We start from the raw sequence: 13,273 nt of genomic DNA, 5'->3' as shown, positions 1-13,273 counted from the left end.
CTTCTGAACATACTTCAGAAATTCTTCCCCCTCTCTGCCTTTTACATTATTACTATCCCAGTCTATACCAGACGAAACTGAAGTTCTCAGCCGAGGGCTCAATTTCTGCCCCACCACCAAAATGGACCCCATCGGTCTCGCGGCAGACACAGAGGAATTCATCAGGAGAATGAAGCTCCGGGAATTCTTCCACAAATCCCAAGATGTCAGCAGCGAACCCAATGACACAACCAATGATCCGGAACAGCAGACAGAGGGATCGATGATGGCATCGCTGTGACAGCCTCAGTACTCAACACCAACAACAGCCAATCTCCAGACGCCATCCTACAACTCATCCACTTCATCCTTGACTACAATGTCTTCACCTTCGACAACGAGTTCTTTACCCAAACACACGGAACAGCCATGGGGACCAAATTCGCACCCCAATATGCCAACATCTTCATGCACAAGTTCGAGCAAGACTTCTTCACTGCACAGGACCTCCAACCAACGCTATACACCAGATACATCGATGACATTTTCTTCCTATGGACCCACAGCGAAGAATCACTGAAAAGACTACACAATAACATCAACAAGTTCCAGCCCACCATCAAACTCACCATGGACTACTCCTCAGAATCGGTTTCATTCTTGGACACACGAATCTCCATCAAAGACGGACACCTCAGCACTTCACTCTACCGCAAGCCCACGGACAACCTCAGGATGCTCCACTTCTCCAGCTTCCACCCTTAGCACGTTAAAGAAGCCATCCCCTATGGACAAGCCGTGCGAATACACAGGATCTGCTCAGACGAGGAGGAACGCGATTGACACCTACTGACGCTGAAAGACGCCCTCATAAGAACGGGATATGACGCTCGACTCGTCGCTCGACTCGTCGAGTGACAGTTCCGACGGGCCACAGCAAAAAATTGCATAGACCTCCTCAGAAGATAAACACGGGATACAACCAACAGAGTACCCTTTGTCGTCCAGTACTTCCCCGGAGCAGAGAAACTATGCCATGTTCTTCGCAGCCTTCAACATGTCATCGATGACGACGAACACCTCACTAAGGCCATCCCCACGCCTCCACTACTCGCCTTCAAACAGCCGCCTAACCTCAAACAGACCATCGTTCGCAGCAAATTACCCAGCTTTCAGGAGAACAGCGACCACGACACCACACAACCCTGCCACGGCAACCTCTGCAAGACATGCCAGATCATCAACACAGATACCATCATCACACGTGAGGACACCACCCACCAGGTACATGGTACATACTCATGTGACTCGGCCAATGTTGTCTACCTCATACGTTGCAGGAAAGGATGCCCCGGAGCATGGTACATCGGCGAGACCATACAGACACTGCGACAACGGATGAACGGACACCGCACAACAATCGCCAGGCAGGAGTGTTCCCTCCCAGTCGGGGAACACTTCAGCAGTCAAGGACATTCAGCCTCCGATCTTCGGGTAAGCATTCTCCAAGGCGGCCTTCGAGACACACGACAACGCAAAATCGTAGAGCAGCAACTGATAGCCAAGTTCCGCACACATGAGGACAGCCTCAACCGGGATCTTGGGTTCATGTCACGCTACATGTAACCCCACCTGACGTAGGGTCATCCAGACTCGAGTCGTCGTTGGCTTGTTCTCTCTACACAGATGCGGCCGGACCTGCTGTGATTTCCAGCAAAGAAAATGTTTTCTGTCTGATTTTTGTTTTTCATACAGACCCCAGCATCTGCAACATTTTACCCCTTGTGACCCCACCTCATTGTTCTTTGATATAATGTTTTCCTGACTGACCTGTTTGGACACAATTCACACCTTTGATTGCTGTGATTATCTCTCTGCCGAGGTGTGATAAATGGCAGTTAGAAAGATTACCTGTAATCATCTGGCATTATTCTCTGACTATATAATCTGTGTCTATAGGCATCTCTCCACTTCACCTGACGAAGGAGCAACGCTCCGAAAGCTTGTGATTTCAAATAAAACTGTTGGACTATAACCTGGTGTTGTGTGACTTCTTATATTAGGATAGTTGAAGTCCCCCGTTATTATTACTCTATAGTTCTTGCATCTCTGTAATTTTCCTGCAAATTTGCTTCTCTATATTCTTCCCACTATTTGATGGCCTATAGAATACACCTAGTAGTGTAATGGCACCTCTATTATTTCTCAACTCTAACCAAATAGATTATGTCCTTGACCCCTCTAGCATATCCTCTCTCTCCAGCACTGTAATATTCTCCTTAATCAATACTGCCACCCCACCTCCTGTCTTTCCTTCCCTATTTTTCCTGAACACCTTATATCCAGGAATATTTAGTATCCAATCCTGCCCTTTTTTGAGCCAGGTCTCCGTTATCACCACAACATCATACTCCTATGTGTCTATTTGCATCTGCAGCTCACCAACCTTATTTACCACACTTCATGCATTCACACACATGCACTGTAAACCTATCTTAGATCTTCTTGTATTCTCTCTTAGTCTGACCCCACCTAATACCATACTATTTCTTACTCTAGGGCTATCTGTCTCTCCCAAATCTTTGTGCACCTTGTTTCCCCTTTTTAATGTTACTTTTTGGTGTCCATCCCCCTGCCAAATTAGTTTAAACCCCAACAGCACTAGCAAACCCCCCACCATGAGGACATTGGTCCCAGCTCTGTTGAGGTGCAACCCTTCCAGCCTGTACAGGTCCCACTTCCCCCAGAACTGGTCCCAATGGCCCAGGAATCTAAAGCCTTCCCTCCTGCACCATCTCTCCAGCCACGCATTCATCTGCTCTATCCTTCTATTTCTATACTCACTAGCTCGTGGCACTGGGAGTAATCTGGAGATTACTACCTTTGAGGTCCTGCTTTTTAATCTCTTTCCTAGCTCCCTAAAATCTGCCTGCAGGACCTCATCCCTCTTTCTACCTATGCCATTGATACCGATATGGACCACGATCTCTGGCTGTTACAGAGGATGAATACAGAGAATGTAAAGGGAATAAATCAGACAAAGGTGTGATAGAAAGTAATAAAGCACTCCCTTTCATTTTTTTGTAAATGCATGATACATGGATATTACTCTTCAGGTGTAAGACAACCTTATTTTGTGGTTTATTTTATAATTGAGTTGTGGTTTTATTTAAATCCAGCATGATCTTTTGTTTTCATTTGAATTTGAAGAAGGTGATAGCTGAAGTCAAAGTAGAAATATTGGACAAAGATCTTATCTGTGTTAGTTGTTTCAGTATTCAAGACTGCAAAGCTTCTAACTTGAGTTTCCCTGTCAGCTGGACTTTCAGTAATGCATTTTTTTTCTTGAACAAGAAGGATTTTTTTAAATTAAATGTTGTTAGGTGTTCATTTTGAAGTTTGCAATGATTCAAGCTGGACTAAAACACAATGCCAGCTAAGACTTCTCTACTTCTTCAGTTATACACGGTCTCATGTGATGGAAGTCTTTAATTTAATTTTGTATTTTAATGGTCAGGTCGCAAGAGCAATGATGTTACATTGAGGTTGTGTATGGTCACAGGTCTGAATGTTTGTGCATGTGGGAAGGAAACTTCAGGAAAGGAGCAAAGTTCAAGCCCAGGTCCCTGCAAAACAGTAGGCATCTGGGGAAAACTTACTGGACAGATTTCTAACACACATGGGCAGTGTGATGAGTAAGTGTAAAATTTTGCTTCTATGTGTTTATTTTATAATTTTTTAGATGTTGGTTGAGTGAGGAAACAACATGACTGCTGAAGCAATAAAAACAGAAAATGCTGGAAACACTCAGCAGGTCAGACAGCATCTGTGGAGAGAGAAACAGAGTTAACGTTTCAGGTCGATGACCCTTTGTCAGAACTGGAAAAAGTTAGAGATCGAACAGGTTTCAAGCAAGTGCAGGGGCAGGGAAAGGGGGGAGGGGAGGAAAGAACAAAAGGGAAGGCCTGTGATAGGCTGGAAGGCAGGAGTGATTAAATGACAAAAGATATGATTGTACAAAGCAGAAGGAGATGGTAATGGGGCAGGTAAAGCAACAAAAGATGAGTCTAGAAGAGGTGTAAATGGGAATGGCAGAAACATCAACAGCTGCATCTGAAAAAATAGGGGCAGAGGTTATGGTCTGCAATTGTTGAACTCGATGTTGAGTCCAGAAGGCTGTAAAGTACCTAATCGAAAAATGAGGTGCTGTTCCTCGAGCTTGTGTTGAGCTTCGTTGGAACAGTGGAGAAGGCCGAAGACAGAGAGATCAGAGTGGGAGTGGATAACAACAACAACAACAATTTATATAGTGGCTTTAACGTAGTAATACGTCCCAAGGCACTGCACAGGAGTATTTTAAGACAAAAAATTTGACACCAATCCACATAAGGCTAAATTAGGGCAGGTGACCAAAAGCTTGGTCAAAGAGGTAGGTTTTAAGGAGTGTCTTAAAGGAGGAAAGAGAGGTAGCAAGGTGGACAGGTTTAGGCAGGGAATTCCAGAGCTTAGGGCCTAGGCAAAAGAAGGCACGGCCACCAAAGGTTGAGTGATTATAATCAGGGATGCTCAAGAAAGCAGAATTAGAGGAGCGCAGATATCTCGGGGGGGGGGGGGTTGTGGGGCTGAAGGAGATTACAGAGATAGGAAGAATTAAATGGAGAATTAAAGTGACAGGTGACCGGAAGTTCAGGGTCACGCTTACGGACTGAATGGAGGTCCCCCAATTTGCATTTGGTCTCCCCAATGTAGAGAAGACCGCATCGTTAGCAGCGAATACAGTATATTAAATTGCAAGAAGTACAAGTAAGTCACTGTTTCACCTGGAAGGAGTGTTTGGGGCCCTGGACAGTGGGAAGGGAGGACGTAAAAGGGCAGGTGTTGCATCTCCTGCGCTTGCACGGGAAGGTGCCGTGGGAAGGGGAGGGGATGCTGGTGGTGATTGAAGAGTGGACCAGGGTGTCGCGGAGGAAGCGGTCCCTTCAGAAAGCTAAAAGGGGATGGTGGTGGGATCACCCTGGAGATGGCGGAAATGGTGGAGGTTGATCCACTGAATATGGAGGCCGGTGAGGTGAAAGGTGAGGACAAGGGGAACCCTATCGTGGTTCTGGGAGGGAGGGGAAGGGGTGAGAGCAGAAGTGCTAGAAATGGAACGGACACGGTTGAGGGCCATGTCAACTACGGTAGAGTGGAATTCTCAGTTGAGGAAAAAGGAAAACATATCGGAAGCACTAGTATGGAAAGTGGCAACCTTCCAACTGCTGAAGCAAGTTGGAAAAGGTTATTTGAATGACTTGATTAGTTGGTTTTAGTGGGGCTGCTGGCTCCTGATGATAGTAGCTTTTCCTACTTGTCTATAATTGAGTCATCATGGTTAACTTAACTGATAGGTTATTGGAGGTACACTTTTGAGGTGTGATGTCAATACACCATATGCAAGACTTTAATTGTAAAGAATAAACATTTTCCAGAAGAATATTTGGAAATAAAGTGGATTTTTAATATAGCACTTTGAGGGTGAAATTTCTCTTGGTGATAAATTTAGCAAAAAATCAGCAGAGTACAAAATTAATCTACTTCCTTTATTTGTCATCATTTTATTTACCTTCTTTATGAGTGAGAACATAGATCACCTTCGGGCAAGATACAGCGACAGTCTTTCCCAGTGAGGAGGAAGGCCAGCATGTCAAGTTATCCCACATTCCATCACAGCCTATTGCAATAAAAACAGAACCAGAGGAAAAACTGTTGAGAAAGTGCTTAGAACAAATGACTTAAGTACATTGTCATTTTATCCAATTTTTCATACATGACATGATTTTAAACAATCATTGTAGGAGGAATGATAAGCTCCCACATTTAATGATTATACAGTTTCTGCTCATTATAAATGTATTCTTAAATATATTATTATAAAGAACCTCTACCTTAACACATTCCAAACAATCATTCCCCCTTATAAGACATTATTTGTACCACGAATATGGGAATTTAACCTAGATTTATGGTATTATATTGTGCTTGAGTGAAAACTGAAACACTCACAGGAAACAGTCCAAATATTTCATGCAAGGTTTAAAAAAAATGAAATTTCCTGGCAATATTTTACATGTACTTCAACTTCTGTGGATTTTTTCACTATTGATTTTTGTGCACAACATCAATGATAAATATCGGAATTTCAAAATATGCAGCAAAATAATGTTATGGTTCTTTAAATCAATTTTTTTACTCCTTGGGAACTTGATTTTTTAACCTCTGTCGTTGTTCAATTTTGGGGGATTGTTCTTTAAATTTTTATTACTTCAGTAATTCGTACAGCGCTTTTATTAATTCCTCTGGATTAAAAAATATATATAATTTGTTATGAATTTTCTTTTCTTTTGACTTTTCATGATATTTTAGCTTCTTTAGCTTGGCTCAGTTGGTAGCACTTTTACTTTTGAGTCAGTAGTTTGTGGGTTCAAACCTTACTCCGGGACCTGAACACATAATTTACACTGGCACTCCAGTCCTCCAGCACTCCAGTACTGTACTGAGAGAATGCTATATTGTCAGAAGCACTGACCTTCAGATAAGATGTTCTGGTAGTTCAATAGATGTTAAAGTTTCCATGGCTCTATTTAAAGAAGGGCAAGCAATTCTCCTAGTATCCTGGTAAACAGTTCCTTCAACAAATGCCACTAAAACAAATTAATTGGTCATTCACCTCATGGTTTTTTGTGTGGGATCTTGCTATGTGTAAAATGGCTGCTGCATATACCTACCTAACATAGTCACTAAAGTCACTACACTTCAAAGTAAATCATTACAAATGAAATGGGTTGAGATGTTTCTGAGAGACAAGTTTTTCTTTTACGTATTTGATGCAGTTTCTCTTTAATAAGTACATGCTTGATAAAAGCGGCTGTTCCACTATTTCCTTGTTGGATACGGGTTTGCCTTTATGTTCAAGAGATTAAAGAAGATTACAGATTTGATCCCTGTCAGTAATGAAGGTGAACTGTTGGTCAGTGAAGGTATATAAACAAATTGAACAGATATCATACGTTGGAACTTAGGAGACGAATATTGAGCCACTGGGGATCTCCACAGGAGGAAATTTTATCTGAAGGGTAACAAAGTCATGTATTGTCTCTTTTTAAAAAAATCTTGCATGTGTTTTTCCTAAAAAAGATCCAGTATTTTAAGAGGTGATAAATATTTTATTCTTATCCTGTCACGATGTTCATTTTGGTTACCTACTTTTTTTTGAACCACCCTTTCTTTCAAACCATACTTGCTTTACTTATATATACTGGAAAGCAACTAAATAGATGCCTGAAAGACAAATTGCCATGAATTATATTCAAACCGTTTAAGCTGAAAATGTTAGGTGTTCTTTGTCAGTAGTGTTTGAAAAATTGTGAATATATTTTGTACTATCTTGTATAATGCATCCAAGCATCTCTAAGGTTCACAAAATAAGGTCAACATTAAATGAATTGAGTTTATTTTTAAATATATTTAATAATATATATATAAAGACATGGAATCGCATGAATTGAGGATACACAATTCAACTACAGTATTATGTAACTGAATGGAATGATACTCTTATAGCAAAACCACAACTCATTTATACTGAATTTCCAAGTGAAAATTCTCCATTGTTTTGTCTGTATGGTTCAGTGCTTCACTGATCAATAGAAACTAGTGTTGCCAGTTGTAAAACTTTAATCAATCAATCACTCTCTGCACTCAGTGACTCCCTTTATTATACTTTCAAAAATGTTCTTTCCAGTTAAGCTACTGTAAACAATCTAGATAGAAACTTGTTTATGAAGTACGTAGTCCGTTTCAGGCTGGGTGTAGACAGAAGTTTCTGAATGAGGGGTTGAGTGCTGCTGGTGGCAAAGATACTTCAAAGAGGCTAACGCCAAATCAGTATAAATTTCTACATCTGATTTCTAGCAAGTTAGGTTGGGGGGGTTGTGGGGGGGGGGCTATTCCCTTTGGTCCTCTCTTCCCTTGGCTTGGTTCTGTCAGCAGATAGTTTTCAGGGGCAGGGCTCTTTGCTAACCTTCCCCTCCTCTGAAAAAAGGTATTTTGTTGTGGGTGATTTTTTTTGCTATTCAAAGGTTCCATTTGTAGTGTAGACTCTTTTTTAAATATTCAAAGCTATCATGCTATCAATTTATGCTGCCATGAAATTTATGTGCTTTCTGACTTTCAATGAAATTGCCAGACAAATCTAAATATGTGGTTGCTGACAGTGATTACATAAGTATGCTGTGTGACAGTGAAAAGTGACAGAGCAATGCCACTGGTATGGTGCAAGTCAGAGAATACACCAACTATGTGACCACTAAAGTTGAAAAAGGAACAGCCATATTTGGCTCCTTAGTGTAAGTCTGCAAATAGAATTTCAGAGTAATGAAAGGCTTAACAAGGTTCATCTGATTGCTCAGCTGGTTCAGGCAATGCGTAACTGAGCCACACAAATCCCAGGTTCAACCCTTGATTTGGGCTGTGTTAGCTGATCTCAGCCAGCATGGCAGTAAAGGTGCTAGAATTGCACTTGATGATCCTGGGCTAGACAGGCAAATCAGCTAGAGTACCTCCCCTGAGAATGTTGACTCCTTGCTAGGCTACAGTTCCACAGGTGCTGAGTCGCCTCTGGTACATCACTCAATAGGCCATCATTTATGTGTGTTGTTTGAGAGTGAAGTGTCGCAGGATGACAAGAGCCTCAGCCAACCTTCCTTTCCCTAACCCAGGGCATTGAGTTCAGTTGAAGGGTCCCTACCACAGCTCCAGCTGAGGGCAACTAACTGAGCATTGTCTGGAGATTGTCCTGTTCTTGATCATTTTCTAGTGACTTCTGCTGTAAAGTGTGTGTGTGTGTGTAGCGGGGGGTGGGGGGGGGGGATATTAAGTGAGGACAGGATTGGGCTTAGCTGTGATACCCACTCTCCACAGTTGAATAGTTTGTCTAGGCACACACATGAAGAATGGTCATTTGAATGTACAGTAGGGCAGGGTTTTCCAAAGGAAATCCCCAGTGGATGTCTCTGGTGACAGAGATAAGCAGGAAGCTGGTACCTCATAAAAGTACCAAGAAGCACTTTTGAAAGTGCTTCCCCTCTACAAGTTACATGCAAATGTTAGTAATTTTTGACACCTTCTCAGGGTTGTGGAGTCATTGCAATCTCTGTTTCAACATGTCAGTTCTATGCAACACCAGAATGTGGATTGAGGTATGAACCTCTTTGAATTTCCTTTCAACCTCTGTTCAGAGGTTCTTCAGTGGTGTTAATAGCTAGGGGTCCAAAGGGTAGACCTGGTCCCTTCGCAGTCAACCATGCAGTCATCCTATTCCTTGAAATAGCACTAGCATAGTGGACTGCTTCAAAATGAAGATATTATGGTTGCTGCTGTGGTATTGCACATTTACCTACAATACGGTTGCTGCCATTCACAACTCCTCAGATCATGAAGCAGTCCATGCCTGCATGCAACAAGACCTGGACGACGTTCAGGTTTGGGCTGATAAGCGGCAGGTAACATTCGTGCCACAGAAGTGCTAGGCAATGACTATCTCCAACAAGCAAGAGTCTAAACACCGTCCCTTGACATTCAATGGCATTACCATTGTCAAATCCCCCACCATCAACATCCTGGGGGTCACCATTGACCAGAAACTTAACTGGACAAGCCACACAAATACTGTGGCAACAAGAGCAGGTCAGAGGCTAGGTATTCTGCGGCGAGTGTCTCACCTCCTGACTCCCCAAAGCCTTTCTACCATCTACAAGGTACAAGTATGGAGTGTGATGGAATATCTCCACTTGCCTGGATGAGTGCAGCTCCAACAACACTCAAGAAGCTCGACACCATCCAGGACAAAGCAGCCCGCTTGATTGGCACCCCCTCTACCACCTTAAACATTCACTCCCTCCACCACTGGCGTACCGTGGCTGCAGTGTGTACCATCTGCAGCAACTCGCCAAGGCTTCTTTGGCAGCACCTCCCAAACATGCAACCTCTTCCACCTAGAAGGACAAGGGCAGCAGACACATGGGAACACCACCACCTCCAAGTTCCCTTCCAAGTCACACATCATCCTGACTTAGAAGTACAGGAAACTTTCTGGTATCCAGCACTGACGGGACCGAGCTGGTGCCGTTAGATCAAAACTGCCGTAGAAACCAGTGCTAATGTTAAAACATACGGAGCTCAGAGCTCCGTGTGAAGCAACAAACCCTGTTGCTTAGCAACAGCTTCAAAACAGTCGGCGCAGCTTGCAAGCGTCTAGCTGAAGCTGTTGCTTAGCTACAGAGATGCTTGCAGAGCCAGGACTGGAGAAAAGAAGCAACGAAAAGAAAAAAAACTTATCTGAACCGACTCCTGAATTTTGCCGGTAGATAGAGCTTTCCGGACATTTAACCTCCGGATAAACGAAAGTTTCTTGTATATCACCGATCCTTCATCGTTGCTGGGTCAAAATCCTGGAACTCCCTACCTAACAGCTCTGTGGGAGTACCTTCACCACATGGACTGCAGCAGTTCAAGAAGGTAGCTCACCACCACCTTCTCAAGGGCAATCAGGGATGGGCAATAAATGCTGGCCTTGCCAGCGACACCCACATCCCATTAAAAAAACATTTTGTAAAGAAAAATTCTGTTTCTGAGGCCTGACGCTACTTGTATGGTGATGGAATGAAAGCCTTTCCTATTCACACATGGCATGTGATTGTTGCTAGGGTAATTGATGACTACATGTGTGTTATTAATGAGACCCTCCACTTTATAGAAACCTGCCATCTAATAAAAGTGCTGCAGTACAAAACTGTCAGGCACAGGTTTAAGAATCTAACAAGTTTTACAAGTGAACAGCTTAAAAACCCAGAAATACACATTTTATACAGGTGAGTGGTACTACAGGAGGGCTGAAGGCAGAAAAACTGGAATTTGTAAAGCGAGCTATTTAAATAAGATTGACTAATATGAAGGTGTATAATAATTCCAAAAATATGCCATTAATGTTGAATTTGGCATGCATCAACAACAAAACAACTTGTATTTATATAGTGCCTTTAACATAGTAAAATGTTCCAAGGCGCGTCACAGAAGCGTTATAAATCAAAATTTGACACCAAGTCACATAGGGAGCTATTAGGGCAGACTTGGTCAAAGAGGCAGGTTTTATGGAGCGTCTTAAAGGAGGAAAGAGAGGTAGAGAGGAGGAGGGGTTTAGGGATGGAATTCCAGAGCTTAGGGACTTGGTAGCTGAAGGCACAGCCACCAATGGTGGAGCAATTGAAATCGGGGATGCTCAAGAGGCCAGAATTAGAGGAGCGCAGATATCTCGGAGGATTGTCGGGCTGGAGGAGATTACAGAGATAGGGAGGGGCGAGGCCATGGCGAGATCTGAAAACAAGGATGAGAATTTTAAAATCGAGATGTTGCTTAACCGGGAGCCAATGTAGGTGAGTGAGCACAGGGATGATGGGTGAACAGGACTTGCGAGTTAGGACATGGGCAGCAGAGTTTTGGATGACCTCAAGTTTATGGAGGGTAGAACATGGGAGGCCAGCCAGGAGTGCATTAGAATAGTCAAGTCTAGAGGTAACAAAAGCATGGATGAGGGTTTCAGCAGCAGATGAGCTGAGTCAGGGATGGAGTTGTGCAATGTTCTGGAGGTGGAAATAGGCAGTCTTAGTGATGGCGCAGATATATGGTCGGAAGTTCATCTCGTGGTCAACTATAACACCAAGGTTACAAACAGTCTGGTTCAGTCTCAGGCAGTTGCCAGGGAGAGGTATGAAGTTGGTGGCTAGGGAACGGGGTTTGTGGCAGGGACCGAAGACAATGGCTTTCGTCTTTCCAATATTTAATTGGAGGAAATTTATGCTCATCCAGTACTGGATGTCAGACAAGCAGTGTGTCAATTTAGGTACAGTGGAGGGGTCGAGAGAAGTGGTAGTGAGGTAGAAACATAGAAACATAGAAAAATAGGAGCAGGAGTAGGCCATTCGGCCCTTCGAGTCTGCTCTGCCATTCAATATGATCATGGTTGATCCTCTATCTCAATACCATATTCCCGCTCTCTCCCCATACCCCTTGATGCCTTTTGTGTCTAGAAATCTATCTGTCTCCTTCTTAAATATATTCAGTGACTTGGCCTCCACAGCCTTCTGTGGTAGACAATTCCAGAGGTTCACCACCCTCTGAGTGAAGAAATTTTTCCTCAACTCAGTCCTAAATGTCCTACCCCGTATCCTGAGACTGTGACCCCTTGTTCTATATCCTCCAGCCAGGGGAAACATCCTCCCTGCATCCAGTCTGTCTAGCCCTGTCAGAATTTTATATGTTTCAATGAGATCTCCTCTCATTCTTCTAAACTCTAGTGAATACAGGCCTAGTCGACCCAATCTCTCCTCATACAACAGTCCTACCATCCCAGGAATCAGTCTGGTGAACCTTTGCTGCACTCCCTCTATGGCAAGTGTATCCTTTCTTAGGTAAGGAGACCAAAACTGCACACAGTACTCCAGGTGTGGTCTCACCAAGGCCCTGTACAACTGTAGTAAGACATCCTTGCTCCTGTACTCAAATCCTGTTGCAATGAAGGCCAACATACCATTTGCCGTCCTAACTGCTTGCTGCACCTGCATGTTTGTTTTCAGTGAGTGGTGTACAAGGACACCCAGGTCCCTTTGTACATCAGCATTTCCCAATCTAGCACCATTTAAATAATACTCTACCTTTCTGTGTTTCCTACCGAAGTGGATAACTTCACATTTATCCATGTTATACTGCATCTGCCATGTATTTGCCCACTCACTCAACTTGTCTAAATCGTCTTGAAGCCTCTTTGCATCCTCCTCACAACTCACAATCCCACCTAGTTTTGTGTCACCAGCAAACTTTGAAATATTACATTTGGTTCCCTAATCCAAATAATTGATATATATTGTGAATAGCTGGGGCCCAAGCACTGATCCCTACGGTACCCCACTAGTCACTACCTGCCATCCCGATAAAGACTAATTTATTCCTACTCTCTGTTTCCTGTCTGTTAACCAATTTTCAATCCATGCCAGTATATTATCCCCAATCCCATGTGCTTTAATTTTGTACATTAACCTCTTATGTGGGACTTTATCAAAGGCCTTCTGAAAATCCAAATACACCAAATCCACTGGTTCTCCCTTATCTATTCTACCAGTTACATCCTCAAAAATCTCCAGTAGGTTTGTCAAACATGATTTCCCTTTCATAAATCCATGTTGACTTTGTCTAATCCCGTTGA

General features: G+C 43.1%; 1 protein-coding gene across 1 annotated transcript in view; it reads right to left on the bottom strand.

Annotated features, from left to right (window-relative positions):
• Positions 1-13,273, bottom strand: part of LOC147120509 (secretin receptor-like) — a 64,476-nt gene that overhangs the window by 37,110 nt on the left and 14,093 nt on the right. Inside the window, exon 3 of the mRNA XM_085984229.1 lies at positions 5,582-5,689. Within this exon, the coding sequence (XP_085840355.1) occupies positions 5,582-5,689 (108 nt within the window). The remainder of the gene's footprint in view (positions 1-5,581; positions 5,690-13,273) is intronic.

Source organism: Somniosus microcephalus, chromosome 4 (assembly GCF_052327205.1).
Source record: "Somniosus microcephalus isolate GS21.2 chromosome 4, FLI_Smic_1.0, whole genome shotgun sequence".
NCBI classification, from domain to species: domain Eukaryota; kingdom Metazoa; phylum Chordata; class Chondrichthyes; order Squaliformes; family Somniosidae; genus Somniosus; species Somniosus microcephalus.
Note: the sequence above shows the minus strand (reverse complement) of the source record. Positions and strands in the feature narration are given on the sequence as shown.